This window comes from Geotrypetes seraphini, chromosome 11, assembly GCF_902459505.1.
Source record: "Geotrypetes seraphini chromosome 11, aGeoSer1.1, whole genome shotgun sequence".
In the NCBI taxonomy this organism is placed as follows: Eukaryota; Metazoa; Chordata; class Amphibia; order Gymnophiona; family Dermophiidae; genus Geotrypetes; species Geotrypetes seraphini.
Window position 1 is genome coordinate 140094016 of NC_047094.1, and position 15028 is coordinate 140109043.

A 15028-nucleotide genomic window follows, 5' to 3' on the forward strand; every position below is an offset into this window, starting at 1 on the left:
GTCTCCACTAGGTCAACAGGAGACGCGTACAATGTAGGCCAGCAAAATTCAAGCAAGCTGTGCATTAGGGTCGCCTACCTATGTGCACCAAACCACGCCTCCCTAGCTTTAATTTGTTTACACAAGAAAAATTATGGTCCTTGATACTTTTTGAACAGCCCTCGTATAGTGAGTGCTATCATGTTAAATTTTTAATGTGTTGTTCATCTTTCATCAGACCAAGAAACCAAAATTGAAAAGCCATGTTCCAAGTGAGAGAGAGTCAAATAACTGTGCAAGTGATAGTGAGAGAGAGCAGATAAAGCAGTCCTCGGAGCCGTCATGTGAGCGAAATCATGAAACTCTCTTGGTTCCTGTGTGTTCTGCTGAGACTGAAGTGGTCAAAGATGCTTCTCCCAGTGCAGTGGAGCCAGAAGAAGGTAGGGACATGAAAAGTGTTCTAGTAAGAATCGTAGCTATTTTTTAGTAGTGTTTAGTTTTAAATAAGTCTGTCTCTTCATATAGTGAGGATTTTACACGATAGGAGTTTTTCCTCATCCAGTCTGTAGTGCATCAAATGTCCATGCTATTCAAATGAAGAATTTTAGGTGAAAACTAATGTAACGATGAACAACTGAGTGTAATGGAGAAAAGCCAGGTTGTGCAACTTTTGCACAGAACAGTTAAGTGCATTAATGATTTGATTTATATGTTTTGTGAAGCGGGTTTCACAAATGCAACTTCAGCTTTCAAGGAGGGCAATGCCTAGCAGAAGTAGCTGAAACTTGGCACTATTGATCACAACAGTCTCTAAACTCTCATCTACAAGAGTAGTACACCATGGTAAAAATTTACCTCCAGTTTTGGAATGACTGCTAGGGATAGTAGGCCCATCTTTTCTACTACAAACACACAGCCTTACCTTCACTTTTGCATGTTTCTCTCAAGGTGTCTGTTAAATGGTATTACAACATATCTGTATCTTTCTCTAAATGGAAGTATCTTACCATGACCTGGGAAGAGATCCTCAAGGCTTCCCCTTGAGTATGAACTGTCTCTTGGTGGCACATCTTTCTGGGCCCTCTGCTGGGTTGGAGGCCGCCTCCTTCAACTGGCTAGTGTCCAGAAAACCCCATCTTATATAGGGTTGGTGTCATTGGTTCTAGATGGGCTAAAATGGATGATTTGCTAGCTTTGCATGTCTTAATTATTGAGATACAAATCATGGGCTTTTTGTCCTGTGGTACAGAAGTCTTGTTAGCTTAAAACATATGCAACAAATCACATTAATAGGCCCATTAAAGAGGAGTTTACACAGACTCATCCTCTGACCCCCCACATGGTGGGCATATTGAGCCAGGTTGCAGTGCCATTAAGCCACTGGTACATCACAGTTCTTGTATGATGTAAAGTAAGCTTTCAAGCTCCACGTCACAATGTGTTGATACACCACTTGTATCAATAATGCTAATAGCTCAATAAAAAATAAAATAAGTTCAGGCCTGGTTCCTTTTGCTTGAAACCCATTAAGATTTCCCAAAACTAACAATAAGAGAGGCAATCAGAGTAGGAGAGAAGTTTCTGGCTGGGTCTTGCAGGTGTGGAGCTCTAAATGGAACTTAGTCCATCCCTCCTTCTGAAGTATGGGGAACCTTCTTGTCTCGGAAGAAAATGGTGTTACAGATCTCTTTGTTTCCACATCTATCCTGAGGACAGTCCTTTCTGCTGCTTTTGGGGTCAATTCCTTTTGTTTTTTGCTTTTAGTCTTCAGAGCAGGAGTGAGCAAAATCAATCCAAGGGCCACAACAAAGTCAGGTTTTCAGGATGTCCCCAATGAACATGCATGAGATCCATTTGCATACAACTGAGGCAGTGCATAGAGATAGATCGCATACATATTCATTAGGGACATCCTGAAAACTCATCTGGGCTGTGACCTTCAAGTACAATGTTGTCCATCCCTACTTCAGAGAGAAAATAATACCTTGGTTGCAGATCCACATTCGCATCTCCCAGTTTGCATACTTAAGGTTATTTCCATTAGTAGAGGGTCAAGGCTACTGTCCCTCTAAGGAAGCTAGAAGAAGCCTAAGCAAGTAGGTTTTCATAGTTGTTTCTGGCAAGGAATGGATCTGGAATCTCTCTTTTTTGTTTGTTTGTTTGGCACATCTGGAATCTGTCTTTTTTGTTTATTTTGCAGCACAGAGATAAGCCTTTTAGGCTGGGTGGAGAGTTGTGGTTTAGGACAGCTGAAGTGGAGATAGTACTCATGTTGGGGAATTAAAGTGCAGATATGGAGAAGACTAAGCACTCGATGCTAAAGTCCTCTTTCTTCTCCATCTGGGTGGAGATTTGGTACTTTCTGCTTGTCTGGACTAGTCTGGCATGGCCCCAGATGAATTTGAAACCCATCCAGTGAAAGCATAGTGATCAAATTGAGACACAGTAATATGGTGTTGCCTCTTGTGAAGGCAGTAGGTGTGCTTGGGGTAGAATATTGTCTTTTAATTCTAGGTTGGTGGCTATTTGACACCTGCCCACCCTCTTCACTCTACCCACAGGCCCTGCTCTGCACCTTGAGTTCCTCAAGCAAGGTCCTCGGCATCACCATCGACTCCTCCCTTTCCCTCAACGATCACCTGAATTCCTTGGCAAAATCTTGTTACTTCAGCCTCCACATGCTGAGGAAAGTTAGATCCTACTTTCACACCAAAAACATTTCCCCGTCCTTGTACAATCCATCAGCCTATCCAAACTCGATTATTATAATGCCATCTATTGTGCCTAACTAAAAAAAGTCTCCGCAGACTCCAGCCTATCCAGAATACTGCGGCCAAGCTGATTTTTGCTAAACGCAAATCTGATCACGTCTCCCCACTATTTACCAATCTTCACTGGCTCCCAGTACTTTCCAGAATTCATTTCAAATGTTCCTGCCTAGCTTTCAAGATCATTCACGGCATCCTTCCGACCCTAATCCATCTATCCTTCCTCGCCCAGACGCCCTGCCACCACCAGATCAGCCCACAGACATAAACTATCCTTCCCCTCTCTACACGGCATCCTCCATGCAGGTAAACTGGAAAATACCTCCTCTCCAAAATCACGGGCCTTTGGAACGATCTCTACTGTCCCGCTGCGGAACCTGGGTTCCTTCCAACTATTCCGAAAAACAACTGAAAACCTATATAACTTTCTCTCCTTCTGTCTACATCCCTCTTTTTATATGCTTTTGTAAACCCTTCTCCCCTCTCTTCTTATTTTTTAAGCTTTGTAAACCGTGTCGAGCTCCACTTCTGTGGAGATGATGCGGTATATAAACTTAAGGCTTAGTTTAGTTTAGTTTAGACATAAGCAGCAGCAGACTTTTCTCAAGGAAATAAATCAGTTTTGGGCCTTTTTTTTCTATGTCCTGACAGGGGATATAACCCACGTTTTTGCTCTTTAATTCTCTCTGATCAGTTTAAGTAAGTGTAAATTTCACTGAACATTTCTCTATCACTACTTTGCCAAATCCCTACTACCTATCTTCCTTTCCTGTATTGAACCCGAATCTTCTTTAGCGTCCCTCCAGACCAGCACAGAAATGGATGGATTTACACTCCTCTGCCAGCAGGTGGAGACTGAGACTCTAACTTTTGGCTACAGTACAAGTGGGCTGTGCAATCCCTATTACACTCAGTCTTTTCTCAGTCTCAGCAGGTGGAGTGGGTAAGATTGTGCAGTCTATGCTGAGGTTTGTTTTTGGCCTGTTGGATCTAATTTGGGGAATCTTTCTTGTCCCTTTTGCTGTCTGGACATAGCTTGGAGATCCTACCGACCTTGGGATGCCACACTCAGAAGGGTTGTGTCCCTCCCCCCCATTTCCCCACCTCCCAGTTTTCTGAATTTAGAGGAGCCTTAGCTGTACTCCTGGCCACTTATTCGGCACAGGACTACAGTTTAGAGTACCTGTGGGGTCTCTTGATACAGCTGGTGAGCTGTGAGGACGTAAAAAAAAAAAAAAAAAAAAAGACGCGAGATAAAGGCCGCCATTATTGTACTATGGGTTTTTAGCACATTCATTGAGTGCTTCAAGAAAGCAGAACAAGTGTGTGTTATGTGGGCACCAAGCGGTGGATGTGGCTGGTGGGTGCACAGAATGTTCCGGCTGCCTCAAGGGAGACCCAGCTTCGGGTGGCTGCGTGTAATGGCCAATCATGGATCTCATGACCATGAGTATCAACGCCAAAGTGCCAAGGTTCTTCAGTCGACGCAGGGATTGCCAGGCTGAGGGGCTGGATGCACTGGTGCAGGCTTGGCCGACAGATGGCCTGCTGTATGTCTTTCCTCCCTGGCCTCTAGGAAAGTTCTTCAGATTGCCCAGCATGCTGGCCACGTTCTTGTGGCTCCGGACTGGCCCGGCACCCATGGTAAGCAGATCTGATTCATTTGCTAGTGGCAGATAACGTAAGAACTGCCATCTCCGGATCAGACCTTTGGTTCATCAGGTCTGGCGATCCGCAACACACGGAGGCCCCAGCAGGTGTACACCTGGCATAATTTTAGTCACCCATATCCCTCTATGCCTCTCATAAGGAGATGTGCATCTAGTTTGCTTTTAAATCCTAGAACGGTGGATTCCGCAATAACCTCCTCAGGGAGAGCATTCCAAGTTTCCACCACTCGTGTGAAGCAGAACTTCCTGATATTTATCCTGGACTTGTCCCCCCTTAGCTTCAGTCCATGTCCTCTTCTCCGTGTCACATTGGACATTGTAAATAATTTTTTTTTCCTGCTCTATTTTGTCGATTCCTTTCAGTATTTTGAAAGTCTCGATCATATCCCCTCGCAGTCTCCTTTTCTCAAGGGAGAACAATCCCAGTCTCTTAAGTCATTCCTCGTATTCCTCCATACCTTTTATTTCTCCATACCTTTTATTAGCTTCATTGCTCGTCTCTGCACCCTCTCCAACAGTTTTATATCCTTCTTTAGGTTGGGAGCAATGTTGGACACAGTATTCCAAGTGTAGTCTGACCATTGCCCTATAAAGCAGCATTATAACTTTCTCCGATCTACTCGTGATTCCTTTCTTTATCATGCCTAACATTCTATTTGCTTTCTTTGCCACTGCCGCACATTGTGCCGATAGTTTCAGGGTCCTATCTATCAGTAGAAACATAGAAACATAGAAAGATGACGGCAGAAAAGGGCCAAGGCCCATCAAGTCTGCCCACTCTATAGACCCTCCCCTTAATACTATACAATGTTTTACCCTGACCCACTTAGGGATCCCACATGGGCGTCCCATTCTTAAAATCTGGCACGCTGCTGGCCTCGATCACCTGTACTGGAAGCTTGTTCCATTGATCAATCACTCGCTCCGTGAAGAAATACTTTCTGGTGTCGCCGTGAAATTTTCCGCCCTTGAGTTTGAGCGGGTGCCCCCCTTGTGGTTGAGGGGCCTCTGAGAAGGAAAATGTTATCTTCCACTTCTATATGTCCGGTGACGTATTTAAACGTCTCAATCATGTCTCCCCTCTCCCTGCGTTCCTCGAGAGTGTAGAGCTGCAAATTGTTTAGTCTTGCCTCGTACGAGAGACCTTTAAGCCCTGAGACCATTCTGGTGGCCATCCTTTGGACCGACTCGACCCTCTGCATGTCTTTGCGATAATGTGGCCTCCAGAATTGCACGCAGTATTCCAGATGAGGTCTCACCATGGTCCTGTATAATGGCATTATGACTGCAGGCTTTCTGCTGACGAAACTTCTACGGATGCAAACCCAGCATCTGTCTTGCCCTTGAGGAAGCCTTCTCCACCTGATTGGCAGATTTCATGTCTGCACTAATGATTACTCCTAAATCTCGTTCTGCTGTAGTGCTGGTCAAGGTCTCCCCGTTCAAGGTATAAGTTCTGCATGGGTTTCTGCTACCCAGGTGCATGACCTTACACTTTCCAGCATTGAAGCCCAGCTGCCAGGTTGAGGACCAGCATTCCAATGTACGCAGGTCCTGCGCCATAATATCTTCTAGATTGTCCTCGCTTACCATATTACATAGTTTGGCGTCGTCGGCGAATAATGTTACTTTACCTTGAAGCCCTTGAGTCAGATCTCCTATGAATATGTTGAAGAGGAGTGGACCAAGAACGAGCCCTGCGGCACCCCGCTGGTCACCTCCGATGTCTCAGAGAAAGTACCGTTAACCATCACCCTCTGAAGTCTGCCACTCAGCCAATCATTGACCCATGCCGTCAGAGTCTCTCCTAACCCCATCGATTTCATCTTGTTTAACAGTCTGCGGTGTGGGACGCTGTCAAAAGCTTTACTGAAGGTCCAGGTACACTATGTCTAGTGAATCTCCTTCGTCCAGTCTTTTTGTTACCCAGTCAAAGAAGTTGATGAGGTTTGATTGGCAGGACCTACCCTTGGTGAATCCATGTTGATTGGGGTCCCGTAGATTCCCTTCGTCCAAGACCGTGTCCAATTGGCGTTTGATCAGTGTTTCCATGAGTTTGCATACTATCGATGTCAGACTCACCGGTCTGTAATTTGCAGCCTCTGTCCTGCAACCCTTTTTGTGTAGAGGAACGACGTTAGCTGTTTTCCAGTCCAAGGGGACTGTCCCTGTACTCAGTGAGAGATTGAAGAGCACGGTTAACGGTTCTGCCAGGGACATCACCTAACTCCCTGAGCACTCTGGGGTGCAGATTGTCCGGGTCCCATGGCTTTGTCCACCTTGAGTTTTGTTAGCTCAAGGTAACCCCGCTGGGTGTGAATTTAAAATTCCGAAACGGATCTTTTGTGTTTGACTGTGGCTTCAATTGAGGGCCGGACCCTGGCGCCTCGCAGGTGAAGACCGAGCAGAAGTATTCGTTTAGTAGTTCGGCCTTTTCGGGATCCGATTCTGCGTAATTCCGTCCGTTTTTTTTCAGGCGTACTATCCCGTTTGTGTTTTTTTTTCCTGTCACTGATATACCGGAAAAAGGATTTGTCCCCTTTCTTAATGTTGTTTGCTGGAGTTTCTTCCACTCGAAGTTTGGCCTCCTGACTGCCGTTTTGACCTCTGTGGACTTGATCCTGTGTAGCAGTTGATCTTCGCTTTTTCCCCGTGCGTTTGAAGGAAGCAAATGTGTTTTTCTTCTCCTTAACGAGACGTGAGATCTCTGCGGTGAACCACTGGGGTTTGTCTTTTCTTCGCCGTTTGTGTGATGATTTTATGTAACGGCCGGTTGCCTCGTGTATGACAGATTTCAGGGATGACCACATATCCTCCACATTCCCTGTCTCAGTTTGGACCTGGAGCGCCTGATGGACGAAGACTCCCATGCGTGCAAAGTCCGTTCCTCGGAAGTGAGTACCTCTTGTTTTAGTGTTTGATCTATGGAAACCCTATTCCTCAGGTGGAACCATACCATGTTATGTATCGCTGGAGGCTAGCTTATCTCCCACGGAAGACCTTCTGAGACGCTTTCCCCATTGGTGAGTACTAGGTCAAGGATCGTTTGGGCCCCTAGTGGGCTCCATTACCATTTGATTGAGGCGTGTTCGCTCTCTTATGGAGGCTAATAGCCTCTTTGCTGCCGCTGGTTGTTGCTGAAGGTGATGATCCAGTCTACGTCGGCATATTGAAGTCTCCACTTAGTACACGTCCCCCGTTTAGAGCGATATTTATCTATGTCTTCGATTAGTTCCGTGTCTTTGTCTTCTGGTTGTCTTGGACGGTCTATATACCACACCAAGATACAGGCATTTTTCTCTCCCCTCTGGCCAGGTCTCACCAGAGGGATTCCCCGGTTGTACTTAAACGTCCGTGATTCTGGTAGTTTTGATGCCTTCTTTAATGTATAGCGCTTACCCCTCCGCCTAACCTGCCCTCTCTGTCTCGACGAAGTAAATTGTAACCCGGTATGGCCATATCCCACCCATGAGAGTCCCGTGAACCAGGTCTCGGATATCGCAACCACATCTAGGTCGGCATTCACTATCTCGGTCTCCAATTGCAGAATTTTATTGCCTAATACTGTGTGCATTGACATACATGGCCCTCCATCCCTTGTGTTTGCTAGGGCTTGTCATGCGTATTATGGGTGCTTACCTTGGATTCAGAAGGGTGGTTGTGTCTCGCCTCCCCCGGATGATTCCTTACTGCTCTGGAATGTGAGTGGATACCCTCCCCCAACTTACCTAGTTTAAAGCCCTGCGAAGTAGGCGGGCTAGACGGTGTCCAAGTACGTTTTTACCTCTTCTGGTCAGGTGAAGTCCGTCCGGTCCCTGCAGTCCTGGAGTGTCTTTCCATGGTCCAGGAATCCAAAGTTCATCTCTATGCACCAGTTGCGAAGCCACTCGTTGGTACGTTGGATGCGTTCTTCCTCCCTGGCTCTTCCTCTGTCTCTAACTGGGAGGATGGATGAGAAGACACCTGTGCACCTGTTTGCTTCAGCTTCCTACCCAGGGCTCTGAAGTCATCGGGTATGTTCTCTGAGGTGTTCCTTGCAGTGTCGTTTGTACCCTACATGGATAAGAAGCATAGGGAAATGGTCATTAGGTTTTAGTAGTTTATCGAGACAGGTGGTGACGTCACGAATCCTGGCTCCAGGGAGACAGCAGACCTCCCTTGACAGCACCCAGGTCCTTTTCTTGTTCGCTCTTACCCAGAGTTTTGCCCAATCTTCTGACTTGGGGACATTTTCCAATGTTCGATCCAGGTCTCTTTTGTCTTCCAAGGCTATCATTGTGCACTGGATCAAAGAGGCTATCGCTTCGGCATACCTTCTCCAGAAGAAGCCTGTTCTGGAATTTCTCAAAGCTCATTCCACTCGGGGTCAAGCAGCTTCTTGGGCTGAATCTTCTCTGGTACCTCTGTAAAGCTGCGGTTTGGTCTTCTCTTCATTCCTTTGTTTCGGCACTACCATATGGATGTTCGAGCATGTCGGGACGCACAGGCGCATTTTGAGCCCGTCTGGTCACTATGTTTTGGTGAGTGTGTCCTTGTGGCGGCCCTTTGGGAGTCCCACCCATCATGGGTACTGCTTTGGTACATCCCATCCATTTCTGTGTCAGTATGGAGGATGCTAAAGAAGGAGAAATTAGTTCCTTACCTGCTAATTTTCTTTTTTAGTCCCTCCACACCGGCACAGACCCCGCTCTGTCGTTTTGTTCAGTATTTGTTTTGTGAAGAATATGGGTTTTTCTGCGGGAGTTGGTTGTTTTGGATTGTTGGAGAGTTTAACAGAGCAGTGACATTTGGTTTAGCTGGCGAACTGTGGGATGTTTCTAAAAGGTTCTTGTTCTAATCAGGATCCAACAATGATTTTTCCTTTGTCTTCTCCATGTGTGTGTGGAGTTGGGATGTTACTGTTTCAGCCTAGTTGTTTTCTGTTTGGCTATTCATTAAGACTGATTGTAATAGGGACTGCACAGCCCACTTGTATTAAAGCCAGAAGTTAGTATCTCAGTCGCCACCTGCTGGTAGAGGAGCGTAAACCCATCCATTTCTGTGCCGGTCTGGAGGGACTAAAAAAAAGAAAATTAGCAGGTAAGGACTTAATTTCTCCTTTTTGTCCTTCCCTACCAAACTCAGATCTGTTCCTCTTGCCAAAAACTGTAACTCGTCTCAAATTCTCTCATTTGCCTCTTTCTGTTCTTCCCCTCCGTTTTTTGAGACCTATCTCTACTTAATCCTCTTTTTGGGTTAAGCTCATGTTTTTTCATTGAAGGCAAGTTAAATTCATGCCCCAGGAGGGCTAACAGTTTGTTTGAACTCAGGGCAACAGAGGATGAAGTGATGTGCCCAACCCTGATTCTCCTGATATTCAGACTGCTGCTGAACCACTAGGCAAATCCTTTGTTACTTCAGACAAGTTTTCTGAGGTCTCGTGCCCATCTGAACTTTCACTTCTGGACCCCTTATTTTATAATGACTTGTGATGGAGCAAAGATCATAAGAAGTGTGCCCATGTGGGTACACTCTTGGCTGATAGAGGCAGCATAATATCTGTTTTTTATGTATTTCTTGTAAATCATGATAGATAAATTTCTTTAAAGATCAAAGCATGCTTTCCAATGTATTCACAGAAAAGAGAATAGGGGCATAGATTAAACAGATTTTGATGGTCTTTCCCTTGTTCAGAAATTTGTTTCCAGCAAAGACTCAGTAGATAGGTAAGTATATATGTATTATTGTTGGGTAATACCATAAATGTCCATATTTTTTTAAGAAGTTCAGCAAAGCCCTGTGAAGCCAATGCTGCCAAGTTCACTGGAGGAAGCCCAGCAGTCACCTCTTCTCCCTGAGACCAGAGAACTCGCCAAAAATGACCCTTCTCAGGAAGAGAGTGTAGAGAACAAGACCCCAGCACAGCTGCAAGAGGTTCCTGCTGTCACAGGTTAGCATTTACATAATGCAAACTGAATAATTCAGTTATGTCTTTAAACAAAGATGTGGGGTAAACATGCAGAGCGTGGTTTGTGGACCTTTTTCCAGCCACTGTATGTGTGTATTTCTTCTGTTCTTCTGTATGTTTTCTCTTGTATGTGTTGGCTTCCTTTGTGTCTGTGATAGGGCAAGGAGACGAAGAGGAGAGCAGTTTGAAAAGTATAATTCCTTAATCATGTTAAAATGAGCCAGTCTTTGTGTTTGGATAGAATATTGGAAATATATACAAGACTATTTGAATAAATGAATTGAATTTTTGTATTATGCTATATCTGTGATTGTTTTGTGAGTCTGCATTCTATTGAAATGCATTCTCTTATGATTGCTATCTTGAAAACATTTTTAGAGTAAAGATGGTATTGAACTTACATCTGTTTTTCTAATGCAATGTGTTTGACCAGCTTTGCTAACTGCAGCTGTTGACTTTAATAGTAGAGGCTTGAAATCTTAGTACATATAAGTCCTGCTGTTTTTATCCTTGCAGTAACAAATGCATTGAAGAAGTTGAATGAACTTAAACCAGAAGAACCAGCTGACCTAGACCAAAACAAGTTTAAGTGCAAATATATGGATTGTTCAAAATTCTTTCGCAAAGCTAAGCTCCTGTTCTACCATATGAAATACTTCCATGGATTGGAGAAAACAGCAGAGCAAGAACAGAAGCCAGTACCAAGAAACATCCAAACAAGAGGTTCTTCAACTTCTGAAAAGACCAATCGGGAAAGTCCAAAGAGGAGACGGACCACTTCTGAGTCCTTGTGTAAGTATGAGAGAGATCATTGGAGATATGGGGTATAATTTCATTACGACAAAAATAGCTTTTGTTTTATGCCTATATTAAAAAGAGTCATTAAAACTTCACAAGACAGGAACAATGAAACTGTGCAAAAAAAAAAAAAAATTCAGTATTTTGATTGCAATTAACATAATGAATATTGACGAAGTATAAAATAAATGATCCCAAAACAGCTTGGGCCACTTGCAGTATAACTCATTTCATTGCTTCAAAAGCCCTTTGTTGTAGTTATTGGTCACTAGTGGGCAAAGTACCTGCTTGTAACATTTTAATCAGTCCACCACATCTTTTCACCTTTTAAATATTTTTTGTTATGCAATTAAGACAAAATTGAATTTGTCAGCACACTGCTGCACTTCAAAGTCATACCTACTCTACCTTCATTCCACCAACTTGAATTCTGAAATCAGAGTTGGTTTAAAAGTTCATCAAGAGATCTGTATTTCTTGTACAATCCCACTTTATTCCAGGACCAGTGGGTTATTTTCCCTGTACCCACCAGGACTTTGTAGGAAGCCTCAAAATTTCAGAGACTTAAACCCCTCCCCCTCATCACTGTGCCATTGCATCAGTCATTCTTCTTACAAGCCAGGCTGTAGGAGCTGATCTTTTCTACTTGTGTTTAATTTCATGTATTCTTCAGCATCTCTCCAGACCAGCACAGCTCACTGATGGGTAATAGCTCACTATGACCAGCAGTTGGAGACTGAGACATAAACTTTTGGCTGTAGTACAAGGGGGCTGTGCAGTCCCTAATACACTCTAGTCTGCTGTCAGTCTCCAGCAGGTGGTGGTAAGCTGTTGCAGTCTTCCCTGGTTTAGTGTAGGGCTGTTGGAATTTGTTTAGTGGCCTTCTTGTCCCTATCTGGTGCCGGACTGAGCTTGGAGGGGACCCTTTCAGGGGTCTGTCCAACCTCGGGGGTGTCACACTTGATGGGTCGAGTCCCTTCCCCCATTTCAACCACCTCCTCAAAATTTTTCTAGAGGTGCCTCAGCTGTAACCTTGCCACTGATACCAGCAAGGCATATAGCTTAGAGAGCCAATGGAGGTTCCCTGCGTGGACATCCTTGACTGTGGGAGATTGCAGACCTTTGGAGAAAATCTGCTTCTAGGGGGTTCCCTGCTTATCAGTAAGCCCCCTGGACAGCCTGCACATCAGAATGTGGCTCAGGGACAGTTCCCTTGGGAGCTAACTCACCCCAGGTTCATCCGCTAGTAGATAGAGCGCAAGCTGAGCGGTTCCAAGTAGGCATGCCTGAGATCGGAGCCAGACTGTGTTCCTCTGCCAGGCATCTGCACAACATGTCGGAGGGTGGCGGAGGTCTCCAGCTGTGGTGGTCAGGCTGATGGGACATTCAGAAGATCTGAAATCCAGATTTCCAGTTCACTGAGGCAAAGGATCTCCCTGTAAGATGTTGCAGTGTCTCTCATTCAGCACATGTCACAGTGAGTACAGGCTGACAGCCTGAATCAGCGATTTGGGGGGTCTTAAAAAGGGGGTTTTGGGTGGCTTCCTGGCATGCCCTACCCCTCCCCATATCTAAAATCCCCAAATCGCCTTTTTTTGAGGTTTTCTGTGATTTTTTTTTTTTCTGGGCTATTTTTCTTCAAAATTGGCATCTGTGGCAACCATCTTGGATTTTTCCCGATTTAGATTGCAACATATTTTTCATATTTCCAAGTTTTGTTTTTGCAAGAAAACTTCATAGATGGCCTCCCTGGACAGATGGGATGGGTTCATGCCTCATTTGCGGTGGATGGCTGTCGGAAGTGCAGCCGTGTTCCATGTGCGCTGCGGCCTGTGAGGGGTGCGAGGCTTGCCCAGATTCAGTACCTTCGATCTCCAAGGAGGGTCTTCTTGTGCCTTCTGCCCCGATTTCTGCAAAAATGGTGTTGGAGGACTCTGGGGAGTGCTGGCGATGTTTAGTCGAAATGCAAGCGTGCCTCTGGCGAGACATCTCACAAATCCCCCAAACAGTCCAAAACTGGTGTGCAGGGGTTGGCTTCCACCATGGAGGATGGGTTTTCCTAGAATTTGTGAATATGCTTTATCAGGCTTACTTAGTTAAAAAGTCTATGCCTGTTTCCCTTTTGCCAGCTCCAGTGTTAGTTACAGGGACCCTGCTCCTCAGAACCAGGGTTTTTCTCCTGCATTTATTTGGGGGTGCCAGCAGGTAAGTTGGATGTGCCCGTGGTTGCACCAGGCACCCTTTCCATACCTCTGCTTTCACCGGGAGGCACTGCGGTGCAGTGATAAGGTATGGGTGGGGGGTTTAAGTCTCGGAAATTTTGAGGCTTCTACAAAATCCTGACGGGTAGAGGGAAATAACCCACTGGTCCCAGAATAAAGTGTGGATTTACAAGAGTGAAGATTAGCAAAGGTAAGAACCTAATCTTTCTTTGACATCTTAGCAGGAATGAATCACATCTTTTCTCATGGTCACAGGAGCTGAAACCTACTAGTACCACAGGGCCATATTAGTTTGGTAGTCTTACTTGGCTAAGGCTTGAGAGTACTAACACCTAAATTGCTATCTAATCTAATCTGAGTCAAGAGTGGCCTACATTTCATTCAGCAAGGTAATATCCCTGAAGAAGCTCGATTGTTAAGCATTTGTACTGTAATGTCACAGATAATTACAAACTCCAGAATCAGTGGTGGTAAGAACATAACGCTCATTATCCCAGGACAAGCAGGCAGCCTATTTTCACATATGGGTGACGTCATCAGCGGAGCCCGGATGCAGAAGCTTTCAAGCAGACTTGCTTGAAGAAAACTCGAAGTTTCGAGTCGACCGCACCGTACATGCGCGAGTGCCTTCCCGTCCAGCGTAGGGTACGTCCTCAGTTCTCAGTTTTCCGTGGAGCCGAGAAGTCCATCTTTGACTCTCTGTTTAACTTTGTTACTTCATGCCTTCTCTGAACTGCGGTTTGTATTTTTTTCTTCACGAATCGCTGTTCTTACTTTATTTCTAGTTTTAAAAAAAAAATTTTTTTTTCCAATCTTCCGTCTGTCTGCCGGGGCAGGCCGTTCGGCCGCAGTCCAAGGGCTTCGATCTTGCGGCAGCTGTTTTTCCTTCTATGTCCCAGCCTGTCATTGGCTTCAAGAAGTGTAGCCAGTGCCAGCGTGCGATTTCCCTTACGGACCTACACCATCAGTTCCTCAAGTGCCTTGGGCCGGAACATTACCCGAAGTCGTGTGAGCGCTTTGCTACTCTTCAACCTTGAGCCCTTAAACGTCGTCATCTTTTGGTGGAGAAGCTGTTAGGGATGGATTCTTCCTCAGATCGACATCGAAGGCGCCCTCGGCCTCACCTTCGACTGAGACTCCTGCTTCTACTGCTTCCACCTCGAGCCTCATCAGATCTTCGTCATTTGCAGCGGCTCTCTCTTCAACGACACCTGCTGTATCTTCCCTTGTTTCCAGCGGTGGTGCTTAAAGTGCCTAAGACTTCCAAGTCGAAGCACATTTACACTGCCTCGGTGGAACCTCCAGCCACAGCAAATGGTCTTGATTTCAGACGCGGATCCATCCTTGCTGGCTTCTTTCCAGACCATGTTGGAGAAGCAATTCATTCAGTTCCTTACTAATATGGGACTGAAGCTTCTTCCTCTCATCCAGCTTGGGCATTCAGCAGACTCCTGCGAGGTCGAGCCGCTTCCTTTGCCTCAGTCTGAGCTTACGCACTCTTTGCAGGGAGCAGAGTCTCTTCAAGTGTCTGGTCTGGCATCCAAGCATGTGAAGCAAGGAGCAGAATCTTTGCAAGTGCCTCGGCAGAAATCCTCACACTCTATACAAGGAGCAGAGTCTTTGGGAGTGCATCGAGGTTCCTCC

The 15028-nt window shown here is 45.4% G+C and overlaps 1 protein-coding gene across 1 annotated transcript in view; it reads left to right on the plus strand.

Moving 5' to 3' along the window:
- The window catches only part of PHF20 (PHD finger protein 20), a 177819-nt gene that overhangs the window by 76788 nt on the left and 86003 nt on the right, over positions 1–15028 (plus strand). The window contains exons 13-15 of the mRNA XM_033962633.1: positions 218–419; positions 10179–10346; positions 10881–11156. Of these exons, the coding sequence (XP_033818524.1) occupies positions 218–419; positions 10179–10346; positions 10881–11156 (646 nt within the window). The remainder of the gene's footprint in view (positions 1–217; positions 420–10178; positions 10347–10880; positions 11157–15028) is intronic.